The sequence below is a fragment of the Balaenoptera musculus genome, chromosome 2 (genome assembly GCF_009873245.2).
Source record: "Balaenoptera musculus isolate JJ_BM4_2016_0621 chromosome 2, mBalMus1.pri.v3, whole genome shotgun sequence".
NCBI lineage: Eukaryota > Metazoa > Chordata > Mammalia > Artiodactyla > Balaenopteridae > Balaenoptera > Balaenoptera musculus.
In genome coordinates, this window is record NC_045786.1 from 151,287,976 (window position 1) to 151,301,741 (window position 13,766).

Here is a 13,766-nt window from a genome sequence, read left to right on the forward strand (position 1 = left end):
TTTTAATTAAAAAAATGTGTTTTCATATGCTATCCCCACTTCACAGACATATGCACACTCACACGTACAGACACTTCTTCTCGTCCCTTCCTACCTAGAAATAAGGAAGGAAAGAAGGTAGTGTTTATTGTTCACCTACTATGTATGTAGCCTCATACTAGAATCTTCCAATACATGATCTCATTGAACCTTCTCTCCAACCTTGGAAAAAGTCTTTTATTTTCTCTACTTTATAAATGAGAAAATAGAAACTCAAATAGATTAAGACATTTTCTCAAAGTTCCACATACAAGAACTAGGATTCACTCAGCCTTATTTTTTTTAAGGCTCTAAGCACATATTTTTTTCAATAAGACCTTTTCCCCCAATGTTTAGTTAAGAGATGAGTGTTTGTGCTCATTACTCACCTTCTAATTTATTTTCACTGATTCCTATCAATATTTCTCTCAAAAATTTAAAGGTGAGGGTCTGTCTTAGGGTGCCTACACCAAACACTCGGTTGTCAAATTGAAAAAGAAGAATCTAAAAAAAAAAATGTCATTTTCATGTTCATGTCTTTTAATAGGTAAACGAGTTAAAATTGTATGTGTGTATTTGAGTGTATAAAATGTTAGCACTTATCTTAAAAATAAATTTTGTCTAGGTGAACCTGTGATATGAATATCGTAAAGATGTACTGATATGGCTTTGGGGGTTTTATACTATTTTTGCACACGGAAGAACTGAGTGCATCATTAGGAACTGAGCTTGGGGTCCTGATGCGGCTCTGGAAGAACCTGGGCCCTCCCTTCTGTCTGAAGCACCAAGCACTGTGGGAATCATGAGAATAGCCTGGCTCGCAGTCAGCACTCCATCAATATTTGTGAAATGGGATGCAGTCTTTTCCTGACACGTGGCCCTAATCTTTGTTTCCTTCTCCCCCACCCTCCCCTTCATCCTGCAGGTCTTTTCTCCGGAGTCCTGGGAGGCAGGTTATGGGCAGGACTGCCTCTGGCCTGCACCATGAAGCCTGAGCCTGCTTCCGCTCTGCCCCGGGCCCTGCTCTGCCTGAACACTCAGCTTCCGGCTGCTCCCTTCCCCGCAGCCCCCTGCTGCTAGGAGGTAGACCTTCAGGACTGTTCCTCGGCCTGTTTCTACCTTTCACCTGACTCACCTCACTGCTTGCTCCTCCTCCATCACGGCCCCCCTGACCCCAGCCCTCTCCCCGGCCTCCCTGGCTGGGGTGTTTGGGGGTCCGTTGGGAGGACGGCATTGTTGAAGGCTTCCACCCGCCGTGCACTTTCTCCTCCTTGAATCAAGGCCTCCGGATCCACATGGATAGCTGAGATCTTTTCTCAGAGAAAGGCACTTTGCTTCTCACTCTGCACCCTCACTTTCTCCACCTGATTGTCCTCCTCTACTGCTGCCCTGTCTTTCCCCTCTTTATTGAATTTCTCGCTCGTGTGCCCATCTGCGGCTGTCTTGTTCACTTTCCTCCCTCCTCCGCCTCTTGATCTTTGTGCGTGTGCCTCCTTCCCCTGGTGTGTTCTCTGTCCCCCACCCATCTCCTCTTGCTCTCTCCCTTCCACTGCAAAGGGGGATATTCCCCCGAGGGCTGCTCCCCGCCTGTCTGCCCCTCCGGGGCTTGATCCCGGCAGCCACGATGAGCTTCACCGTGCACTCGGTTTTCTTCACCCTGAAGGTGAGCGTCCTGCTGGGGTCCCTGCTGGGGCTCTGCCTGGGCCTTGAGTTCATGGGCCTTCCTAACCAGTGGGCACGCTACCTCCGCTGGGATGCCAGCACGCGCAGTGACCTGAGCTTCCAGTTCAAGACCAATGTTTCCACGGGGCTGCTCCTCTACCTGGATGACGGCGGCGTTTGTGACTTCCTCTGCCTGTCCCTGGTGGATGGCCACGTGCAGCTCCGCTTCAGCATGGACTGTGCCGAGACCGCCGTGCTGTCCAGCAAACAGGTGAACGACAGCAGCTGGCACTTTCTCATGGTGAGCCGTGACCGCCTGCGTACTGTGCTGGTGCTTGATGGTGAGGGCCAGTCTGGGGAGCTGCAGCCCCAGCGGCCCTACATGGATGTGGTCAGTGACTTGTTCCTCGGCGGAGTCCCCGCAGACATACGACCTTCTGCCCTGACCCTTGATGGAGTACAGGCCATGGCCGGCTTCAAGGGATTAATCCTGGACCTCAAGTATGGCAACTCAGAGCCTCAGCTCCTGGGGAGCCAGGGGGTCCAGTTGGATGCCGAGGGACCCTGCGGTGAGCGTCCCTGTGAAAATGGTGGGATCTGCTTTCTCCTGGATGGCCACCCCACCTGTGACTGTTCTACCACCGGCTATGGTGGCAAGCTCTGCTCAGAAGGTAAGGCCCTCTTCCCTATCCCTCTATCGCTAGAGGCCCACCCGCTGGGTTGGGTAAGGACCAAGACCCCTGACGGAAACCAGCTCTGTCATTGAAGTGCATCTTTAGCTGCATGTCAGATTATTGCGTCCCTTTCCCTGAGGAGGTGGTAGAAATCCTTTGCTTGCTCTCAATGGAAAATCCATCAGAACTCAGCAGCAGAGAATCCTGACTACTCAACCATGGGCTCCTTACGCAAATATTTGGCTGTACTCAAAAAGCAAGATAGAGTAGACTACAGGATGTGTGTCCTAGCTGAGTTCCTTCCACCACAGTGCAGCTTAGCAGGATGAGCCCAAGGTGAGAAGTCAGATAGAAATGGGCAAAGTGGTTATCTCTGTCTCTCCTGATCCCTTGAGAATTGGGCCCTTGGGGATAGACGAGAAACTCCCCATCACTTCTTCCTTATTGCCCCTAACATAAGGGATGCCTGTGCAGAGAAAAATGAGGGCAGATGGACTGCAGGTCCACACTTGGCCCTGCTGTAAATCCAGCCCTTCAGCTGTGCCCCTCCTCCTGCAATCTTACGGAAGGTGTCTACCAGGCGGACAGGGCATCTGGGGATGGGACTTCTTGCCTCCTTGTTCCAGTACTAGGATTTTCCATGTGTGGTTCCTCTTTCCTGTCCTCTCCTCTCCTGGTGCAAGAAGGCACAGACAGGAACATGTCCAGCCAAGCCCCCAGGGGAGCTGGCAATACTCAGCATGGCCTTGGAGAACCTCCCAAGTTCAACTACAGCTTCCCAGGGAGAGGGAAGGAGGGATTTATGCCCAGGGACTTAGGCTGCCCTCACCTTTTTCACCAAATTCTTACTATTTGGGATTAGGAGAAAAGTGGTCTAGACTTTACTTTGACAAATACTTAGATTCCAGATTCCTGGACTCACTAAAGTCCTAGATTTCAATACCTGTTGAAGTGACAAAGTGACCATATGGGTATGTGTGTTGGGAGGTTGGGATGAGGAAGAGGCAAGGAAGTTACATTTCCTCCTCTCCTTTTTGCGTTAAGCCCTCTATTTGTTTAGAGATGTTTGTGTCACCATCATCCCATGCTGGTCTCTTCATAGAAGTGGTGGAATGTGGCTCTCAGCCTTGGTAGCCCGTTAGGATCACCTGGGGGAATTAAAAGACTCTCAGGCCACACCACAGACCAATTCAATCAGAATCTCTAGGGGGCGGGGTTCAAGCATTTGTATATTTTTAAAGCTCCCCAGGTGATTCCATTGTGCAGCTAAAGTTGGAAACCAACAGGTCAAGGGAAGTCAGGTAGGTGCGGCCAGGTGAGTGTCTTAGTGCTGACTCCCATGATCTCTTCATTCAGGTGATGCGCCACTGCCTTGGGATTTGTAATTAAAAACAGTGTCTGCAGGTGTTCCTCAAACTTTCCCAGAACTGCCTAATCCCTAAAGCAGGTTGTGGTTGATATGAATTTTAGCAACTAGTAGGTATTACAAATTTTTTTAAAAAATGAAAACAAAGTTTATTTCACAGGTGATACATGCTGGATACTAGGACACTTTGGGGATCTTGTTGGGAGACTCCTTGTAGGTCAACTATGGGCTACCTCGAGTGCTTCTTTCCTTTTTTGGGCTGGTCATCATACCTCCCTTCCTGTGGGTGGGCTGCAGGAGAGGGAGATGCAAGACATGCATCTCATCCTTTTTTGGCTTCTGTTTTTCCCCACTGAACCCACTGGAAGAAGGGATGGGGAGGAGGGGTAGAGGCAACACCAACCCACAAAGGCACTTTGGGACTGTGGTTACTGAAGCACTTATCACAAGCAGGTCCCTCCTGGAGCTGACTGCAGTTCCAAAGCTTCTTGGCTTTGGAAAAAGTTCTGCCTGAAGATGCTGACATGATCACTTGTTTTCTCCTCCGCCCAAAGGATCTGTTCTGTTCTCAGAATTTGCCTTGGAAGCCGGCATTCTTCCTTTCTAGGGACCAGGGTGTTTGCAAGTGTGTTGTTAACTTGCTGATTATCCCTGATTGCATTTTTTGTGTATAAAAAGAACTCATTTCCTCGGGCAGGTCTGGATCAGCACTTTTCTGCAGGAAGAATCTCTATACTGTATATGTATACAATTTCTTTTCTCTCTCTTTTTTTTTCCCCTTTGGTTCGGGTGTGTGTGTGTGTGTGTGTGTGTGTGTGTGTGTGTGTGTGTGTGTTTGAGGTCTCCAGAGGAATCTCTTCAGAGCAGATGATAGGCAGTCAATTTTTTAACAGCTAAATACAATAGGTATATTTTAATAATAGTTCTTTCTATAGGGTTCAGATCATCTCGTGGCTATGGACTGACACCTCTGTCTGTAGAAGGCAAACACACAACATATTTCATTATTCTCTGGATACATAATACAGCAAATAAACTGTGTAGTAACTAACACTCGGTTGGTTTGGAGCAGTGCAAAGTTTGAGGTGAGGATGGATGTTGGGGCAGATACCAGAATTTATTGTTGGTGACTTGAAGCCTGTTGATCCTGGTAATTGTCATTACGTCTAATCAATCACAAAAATGCATTTCAGGCTTTTAGAAAATACCCGTTCTCTCCACACACAGTTAATTTTTAGAGTAAGCAGGGAAAACTCACCTGTAAAATATGAAGGGGAAAAAAATCACAGCTGCTAAGGGTCAAGCAGATCTGCATAACACAAGATAAATAGCCTAAATAAATGCCTTCCCATTTTCCTAAAGATAGTGTAAAGTGGGTAGTGAGGATGCATCTATTCCCTCCTCTCTCCCCCATTTTAAATTGCAAATGTCACAGAACTGAATCCAGGGGACTTAGCCCCAGCAGCGGGTCCTGTGTACCAGGCATCTGATTGTCCCACTTTGCAGGATGGGCTGTGCCATTTGATTGTGTGAGGGCTTCATGCTTTAGCAGTTCAAGAGCAGGAAGAGCTGGGAAGGCTCCTGCAGTTTCAGATGGATGTGGTCGGGGCCTGTTGGAGGCGCTCTCTGCGGTCCATTAGCTTATAGCATGCTGGCAGTATTGATGTTCGCTCGGCCTGTCTGGCTTTCCATGCCTCAGTGGCTCCAAAATGTCCCCCTGCTGCACCCCAGGAAGAACGCGCAGATGGGCCCATCTCTTCTATTTGCTTTGGGCTATTTTGATCCCTCATTGGGTATCTTTTCTCCGGAAGACCCACAAGACACCAGAAATAGTTGCTGTGGGAGAGTTGGGGGAAGAGCTATGGACACAGTATCTTCTGTTTCCTGAGGCAAAAGGCTATTAGCTCTGGCTGCAGACTGAACTCCATACAGCCTACTTGGGAAAACTTCATTCCAAGACTCCCAAACCAATTAATGGTCACATTGAACATTCTGGCACACGATGGAGGGAGAAGCGGTCCCAGATTTTTACTTCTAGGTGTGATGTTTATAAATAAAATGTTTGGGTTCTCAACTTCAGATTTGTTCCAGTTGACTTTTAATCTTTTAAACGACTTTAAAATGATGCATATCTGGTTTGGAATATAGTCCAGCTGCGGTGGATCATATTCACCTGGCTTTTTCTGTTTAGTCCAGTCTGTCCTGTTTTGGGCATCCCTGAAGCTCTCTGGGCAATAAAGAGGTACCCCTAGCGCCCTCCAGAGAGCAGCCCCCTCATGGGTCATTGGGAGTTTGTCATTACCTTGAAATGAGTTTAAGCTTGATTGTTTATTTTTAAAACATCCTTAGTTATGAATGTGCAATTTCTCAACAATCTTATAGCCATGAAGAATTGATTCACCGCCAAGGTGTCTAAATTTCAGTACCAGTTTCTCTAAAGAGTTCATTTAGCATGAAGTCAGCCTGTTGCAGGTGGGGTGGAGCCAAGGAAAGATGGGGAAGCTTTCACAGGTTGATCTCTACTCTCAAATCTTAATACACGGGTCTACCTATGTCACATATCATTTGTATGTCCATGTTTTTAGGTTAATTCAGTGAAGAGACATGAGGTCCTCTTCAGCTGGCAAAAAAAAAAGTTGGTTCATTGTCTGCTATCTTTTCCTGCTGACTTGGGCAGGTGCCCAGACCAAAAGCTGCTTGTTTTGAGTCTCAGCTGTTAAGTTTTCAGGTGTTGGGATCCTGCAGTGAAGTACAGTTGTGGGTGTGGGTGATAGGGGCCAGTCTTATTACAAGCAGGCTGTTGTGTGATACCCACTGGCCTCCCATCCCCCATCCCTCCTGCTATCTGAAGCTGACATCCTACTCAGCTTGGTTTGATTGATGGCTCAACACGACTGCATAGCCTTGGTATGCCTTCCTGAAAGTGAATTTCAATTCGTTTTCTTTTTACTGAGAATCTTGCCTCTCTTCCCCCATTTCTCAAAGCCAGAACTAGGACAGAAAGGTATTCCAAGAGAAGGTGCTTACCCCTGAGGCTTTACCAAGAGCCAAAGACATTGATGCTATAGTTAAGGTACCGATGATTGCCCCAGCTGGATCCTCCTGTTTTGGGCACTTGCGTAAAAATACAATCATTTCCCCTCCGCCTCCGCCTCCCCCTTGCACCTCCCGCCAGAATACAAACGTGCCTTTGTTCCTAATCTAAGTCAACCCTGAATGGCCTAGGAGGGGGGCAGGGAGTAGTAAGTAATCAGGAGTAAAGGCTAGCTCCTTTCAGAATCCTTCCCCCTGGTGTGGAGAGACAGAAGCACAGAAGCAGGGAGGACGGCTGCTTCTGAGATTTGATTTCCCACCTGGTATTCGGGCTTTAGGACCAGCCCAGCTCTCCACCGGCCCAGCCAGTCAGCCAGCCAGCGGGGGCTGTCGCTAAACGAGCCTGAATAGGGGTCTGATTGCTCCTTTCTCCTCCTCTGCTTCTGATTACCCAGTGAGATTTCCTGGGTATGCTGTATGCTAAATGGCAGGGCAGCCGCCTGCCACTTGCTCCAATTATCCCTCTTTTAACTGCGAGGGAAGAGCAATTTTTTTTACTGCCCCCCCTCCCCCTCCACAATAGCATCTCTGCCTCCTTTAAAGAAATAAGACCCTTCTTCCTAGTCCCCCCTTCAGTGGGGTGAGAGCAGCCTTCTCCCTTCGCATAGCCTGCACACCAGCTGCTGGCTGCAAAGGAGGTGGGCCTTGGGTAATGCTTCGGTCCATATTCAGCAGCGTTGAGGGTCGGGCAGGCATTCTGCCAGAACCCTTCCAGTAGCAGTGAACTTGCATTTGCATTTGGTAATGAGACACCACAGGCCCAGCGCTGGGGGGCTAATCATCAAGTCCCCTATCTCTCTTTGCAGGCTGTCCCGGAGAGGTTTCCAGTTCCTGGAGCAGCTGCCCTCAGCTAGGTATTCTCCCTCCGTCACAGGGCAGAAGAGGTGGGGTGTGGGCTGTGCTTGGGGGATGGAACTAACATGCCCTCCCCGATGATGACTCCTATTGCCCTGGAGTCACTGGCTCTGTTGTGAGTCCAGAACAGTGAGGCCCCAGAGGTGGAAGTGGAGTGAGAGAGGCTTTGAGGCAGGGCTCTGAAGGTCAGGTACCCTTCTTAGACAAAAATAATAATGATGTTATTATTACTATTATTGAGTACCACCATGTGCCTGACATCCTAGGTGCATTGTCTCATCTAATCCTCACAGCACTCCTGTGCAGTTGATATCATTAACTAGCCCTATTTTACAGATGAGGAAACTGAGGAGCAGAGAAATTTAAAACTTGAACGAGGTTTGGTGGTTAAGAACATGGCTTCTGGAGTGAAAAAGATCTGGACTTAAATCTAGGCTTGTCCACTTACACGTTGTCTGTCTTTGGAGAAGGTTTTGGAAGCTTCAGCATCCTCATCAGTAATAATAACAACAAGGATAATAATAATAATAGCAGCTAACAGTAATAATAACAACAAGAATAATAATAATCGCAGCTAACAGTCACGGGGCACTCACTCCATTCCTGCTCTGTATTAGCCCTTGTAACACTCAGAACCACTCTTGACACACTATTATTATTCTAATTTTGTACATAAGGAAGCTGAGGGACAAAGGGTAAATAACTCCCCCAAGGTCACACAGCTCAGAAGAGGCAGGGCTGGAGTTTGTATCTAAACAGTCTGGCTTTAGAGCCCACACGCTTAACCACTGTGCTATCCTGCCTTGCAGCAAAGCAGGGATAACGAGAAGTCATACGTTAGGGAGTTGTTGAGAGCATGAAATGAGATCAAATGTATAAAATTATCAGCATAGTCTCTGGGAGAGAATGAGTCCTGACTCTGGGCTGTTAGCCGCCGGGTGGGTGTAAGAACAAATTATGTGTCGATTTGGTTTCATAGAAACCCTTTGACTACCCCCACCTCTGCCATTTTCCTTCATCCCAGTTTGAGAAGTGGCAGAGAGAAAAGGAGGGGAATTTCAGGAAAGTATAGAATCCAATCCCATCACCATTTTGCCCCTGCCTAAGAGCATGGGGTCACTGACAATGGTTGTGCCCTTTGGACCGTGTGTTGCCTGCAACTGTGATGTTCTGGTCCCCACAGCATCCCGATGAGGTAGGTAGGACAGGCCTTACCATCCCACTGAATAAGTGAGGAGACCCAGACTCAAGGTGCCATTGGACTTGTGGGTAGACAGCATGAGGGCAAGCTTGGACGCTGCCTATTTGGCAGGTGGCTCTGGGACCCGAGAGCCCAGATCCTCAACATGGCATTTTATTTCTGCTCCTAGGCTCCCTTCATTAACACAAACGGCCTGTGTCTCCATCGTGAAATGGAGCATTCATTGCCTCCCTGGTTGCTGGTGATAAGCAAAATGTCAAACTCCTGGTGCAGGAGGTTATCAGCTTGGCCAGTCCCAGGAGCCTTGCTCCTCGCAGCCAGAGAGAAAGAGAGGATATGAGAGAATGAGAGAGAATGAATGAATGAATGAGTATTCAACTCCCACCCTCAAGACCCTGGTTTGAAATGAAGTGCCTGAGAATGGACCTGGGGGTCCCGAGGGAGTTGGAGCACGGCTCCCCTACACTGGAGCATTGCCGGACAGCACGACCTCTTCAGACTTACCTTTAGTTTCCCAGGTACCAGGAAGTGTCCAGCAGCCCACCCAGGGTTGGTGGTAAAAGGTGGAGCTCCTGGATTAATCTTTCACACTTCTTGCTCTCCTGCTGACTCTCTTCCCAGATAACAAAACCAAACTCCCTTTCTCTCTGTTTATTCTTCTCTTTTCCTTTGTGTGTGTGGGAGGGAGATTAGTACAGAGGTGGATTTGCCACAAAACTAAACCTTTCGTGTATCTTCACTTGCATGGGCCCCTTCAAGGCCCCATGCCTAACACTGTACTGGTGATTTTTTTCTTAAGGAATCCCCAGTATCATAAGCTTCTGGTCCCCACCTCTGTGGCTCTGCCTCTGTTAAGACGGCTTGTTGCTGCCCAGTGACAGCAATGTTGCTCTGGGTGTATGAGTGATTCCCCAGTGACCGATGACCCTTCATCACAGACGCATTTCGCTTCACTTCATGACCAACAGGGCAGGAAGAGCCATGGAGAGGGAGTGTGGGAGGATGAAGGCATGCAGGGATATTGTTTGCGGAGGTGTGGTGGGAGTGGGGGCCATCTAGGGTATACAGTGGGTAACGAGGACGTGTTTAGAAATGTTTGCTGTAGATTTAGAGGACGCGGCTGCTGTTTAAACAGAAGGAGCATCCTGGTCCCTCCTGAGGTTTCCCAGCTGAAGTTGGGATGCTTGGTTTGCCGTGGCTCACTGAGGGGCTGTGTTACAGGTGACAGGCTGTGGATGACAGAGGAGAGGGACAAAGCGTGGCTCTACAGGCCTGTCTCCGTGATCTATGTGGGAACTGACAGTGCCAGTGGGTTGTCATTACAGGTGTTGTTCTCCAAAAACTGATGTCTTTGGGTGACCTATTTAAAAGCAATATGGGGGCTTCCCTGCTGGTGCAGTGGTTAAGAATCCTCCTGCCAATGCAGGGGACACAGGTTCGAGCCCTAGTCTGGGAAGATCCCACGTGCCACGGAGCAGCTAAGCCCGTGCGCCACAACTACTGAGCCTGCGCTCTAGAGCCCGCGGGCCACAACTACTGAAGCCTGCGCACCTAGAGTCCGTGCTCTGCAACAAGAGAAGCCACCACAATGAGAGGCCCGCGCATCGCAATGAAGAGTAGCCTCCACTCGCTGCAACTAGAGAAAGCCCGTGCGCAGCAATGAAGACCCAACACAGCCAAAAATAAATAAATGATTAATTAATTAAAAATAAAATAAAAGCAATATGGGGCCCCTTTAAATGTGTCATCATCTATATCCGCTCTCAAACCTCCACTGCTGTCCACAATATTCCTACATAATGTATTTTACAAAGTTAAAAAAAAATTTTTTTTTTTTTAATATCCAGGAACTAGTACCAGTAGCTTTTCAAAACAAATTGATCTCATACTCATCCAGACAAACTACCCAGCTCCACTCTGTGATAAAACTTACTTTGCATGTGGGCCTAAAAATTATGAATGCTCTCAGCTCTTCAAGGGGGAAATGCGGTTCTCTGGAAGGGTGTGCAAGGTCCCAAAGAGGGTGGGGATGACAGAAAGGCAGGGACACAAGCTGTAGGCAACAGGAACTCCTGGTTTAAGCTGTGAAATGCATTTAAGATCCTTTCGGTTTTACCGAGGCTCTTATTTAAGTTCGGTATCTTTGCACCTAAGGAGACGGCTCTGGGGAGCTTTTCCTTCAAGTTTCTCCATGAGACTGTACGCATCCAACCCTTTTCTGACATTTTGGCCTCTCGCCTGTGGACTTGGTTCTCCTGAAGTGGTCCTGTTTGCTGGTGCAAAGTCCTTAGGGGCCAGCGTCTTGATAGTCCCATGGTTGTTGGCAGTGTTAGGGCTGGTGTTTCCACTCTGGCAGGCAGGGCATTCCAGGCAATTCTATAACCTCTCCTCCAGCTATGACTGGAATAGAAAAAGTGCAGTAAGAGAGTGTACAGCTTGTATACTCAATACGTTGCTTTCAAATAAAAATGAGTACCCCATTGCAAGGAGGGATGAGCAAGGCTGAAATCACTTCTCTGTGATTCAAACAGTGGGAGAGGGCTCACCAAACACTCACGGTCTCTGCCTTCCTCTCATTCTCTCGGGCTTCTTTCCTCTCCAGAAGGGGTCCTGTCTCACGTGGTTAGCCTTGGAGGGCTGAGGGAATGAGGAAGAGTGGGCCTGAGGGTGTTAGGCCCCTCACCCTTAGGATTCTGAAAGACTAATGATCATCCCCTAGCATATTTGCTTGATCTAGGTCAGGAAAGACAAGGCTGGAGTTTAGGCTGAGGCAATGTGCTGTGAGTTCTTCTTTTAAGGAGACACACTGAAATGCGGGGGGACTCTGGTGCTGTGGGAGAAATCCCCTGTGAGGGATGAAGCACAGGTCCTGTGACCCATGTAGAGGACAGTAAGACATTTATATCACCTTCTAGCCATGGCTTTGCTTGTGTAATGCACTGAAAACCAAGGTGCATGTTAAGAATCATGGGATAATATGTTTGGAGGGGCCTTTTTTAAAAAACTGAGGCATAATTGACATATTAGTTTCAGGTGTATAGCATAATATACAAATTCGATATTTGTATATATTGCAAAATGATCACCACAATAAGGCTAGTTAACGTCCATCACCATACATAGTTACAGAATTTCTTTCCTTGTGATGAGACCTTTTAAGATCAGTTCTCTTAGCAACTTTTAAACATGCAATACAGTATTATCAGTAATATAGTCACCATGCTGTACATTACTGGAGGGGACTTTAAAGGTCATTGGGTCTAACTATTCATTTCCCATCCTCTTCTCCACTGTATAAGATATCTCTGCCCCCACCCCACCCCCCAAAAAACCCCTAGTCAACTGCAGTGGCAGGGGCTTGGCACTTTTCAAGGCATCCTGATGTATCTCTGATTATACTGAGTATCAGGGAGCTCTTCCTACATGAGGCCAAGGTCTGCTTCTCAGACACTTCCTCACTGGTCCTCATTCTGATTAAAGCAATCTGACCTTTGCGATGGGCCATGTGGGTGAGGGGGGTGGGTAGGTCATAACATTTCTGGATGATGCTTTGTAGGAATGAACCCTTGTGCAAAGTAAAATTCATAAGGGATTCTCTAATATAGCACTAACAGTATACACACCACTGAGTTATTTAGAATTGACTGCTTCTGATTAATCTTAAACAACATGGGAGAGATTGATGTGGGAAGAGATTCTGATGTAAGCAGGTGATTCATGCTCCAGTCATTTTGTTCCTGGGGAGCTTCTGAAAGATTCATGGTTAGCCCCATCTCTGGCTCTATTATCTGTGCCTCATTTCATCCCCCTAAGACGTCCCATCTTCCTCCATATTCAGCCAGCTTTTCAGCATCTCTGAATTTCCAAGGCGCCCCCTGGAAATCTCTAATGGCAATAAGATATAAGATGAGAAGTTCTAGAATGCTATGGAGTAGAGGAAAATGGAATTGGATTGGACTTGCTTTACAAGTCCATCGTGGCAGCCAGGGTCAGACACCCCAACAGACATCAAGATTTTGCTAAAAAGCCTAGTATGATGCTTTAAAAAAAGATAAGGGTATGAGATGAAGAAGTATTGAGTAGCTATTCCTGGCAACTGGCCTTGGAAGCATATGCCCTATTCAAAAATGCTTCCTACTCTGCCAGGTTGCCTTGGGTATCCCATGTTTTTGGCACTGTTGGGAAGAAGTCTCCCAGGGAGAGGATTAGGCAGGGCTAGAAGATGTTGCTCCCACGTTGGCATGGACTGGAAACCCGCCAAGCAAATGCCCTCCTGCACCCTAACGGGGATGAGGCTATTCTTGGCTCTCAGCCACCTCCCCATTGACAGTCATTTTACTGACACTGCAGCAAAGAAAGGAGAATTTGTCTCATAATTCATGGTTTAAAATAGTTTACTTTTAAGAGCAAAGCCCACAGCCATCCTTTTGAGTCCAAGCATTAAAATATACTCAGAGTCACTGACTTCTACTGTGCAGTCCCATTGTCTAGCTGGGTTCTTTGTACTGCATATGCCCGTGCAGGGAAATGGGCATGACCATCTCACATAGTCATGTGGTAATTGCCACGTGGGAAGAAGATGATTGGGTTTTAGTTGCTGTGGGAACTTTGTTGTTTGCTCATCCTGATGTTGTTTTCAGCCTTGTGTTAATGCAGATTGGAGCTATTTTTTCCTTGCGTAGAATATATAACCAGTGGCTACGTTTTAATGTGTCTCGTGGCTCTGTTTGGCTTTCACAACCTTAATGCAAGTTGCAGTAGCTCAGCTGGGTTTCCTGATTCCTTTTGCAGGAGTGTATGTGAGGAGGAACTCTCTTTGAGACCTGTAAGACATGAAACCATGGGAAGACTCTGTTTCCCTTTGTTAATTAATGCTCCAGGCTTGTATGCTAAATGG

General features: G+C 47.5%; 1 protein-coding gene across 1 annotated transcript in view; it reads left to right on the plus strand.

Annotated features, from left to right (window-relative positions):
- The first annotated feature begins 1,642 nt into the window (after positions 1-1,642).
- Positions 1,643-13,766, plus strand: part of LOC118889935 (neurexin-3) — a 745,585-nt gene continuing 733,461 nt past the window's right edge. The window contains exon 1 of the mRNA XM_036842062.1: positions 1,643-2,351. Within this exon, the coding sequence (XP_036697957.1) occupies positions 1,643-2,351 (709 nt within the window). The remainder of the gene's footprint in view (positions 2,352-13,766) is intronic.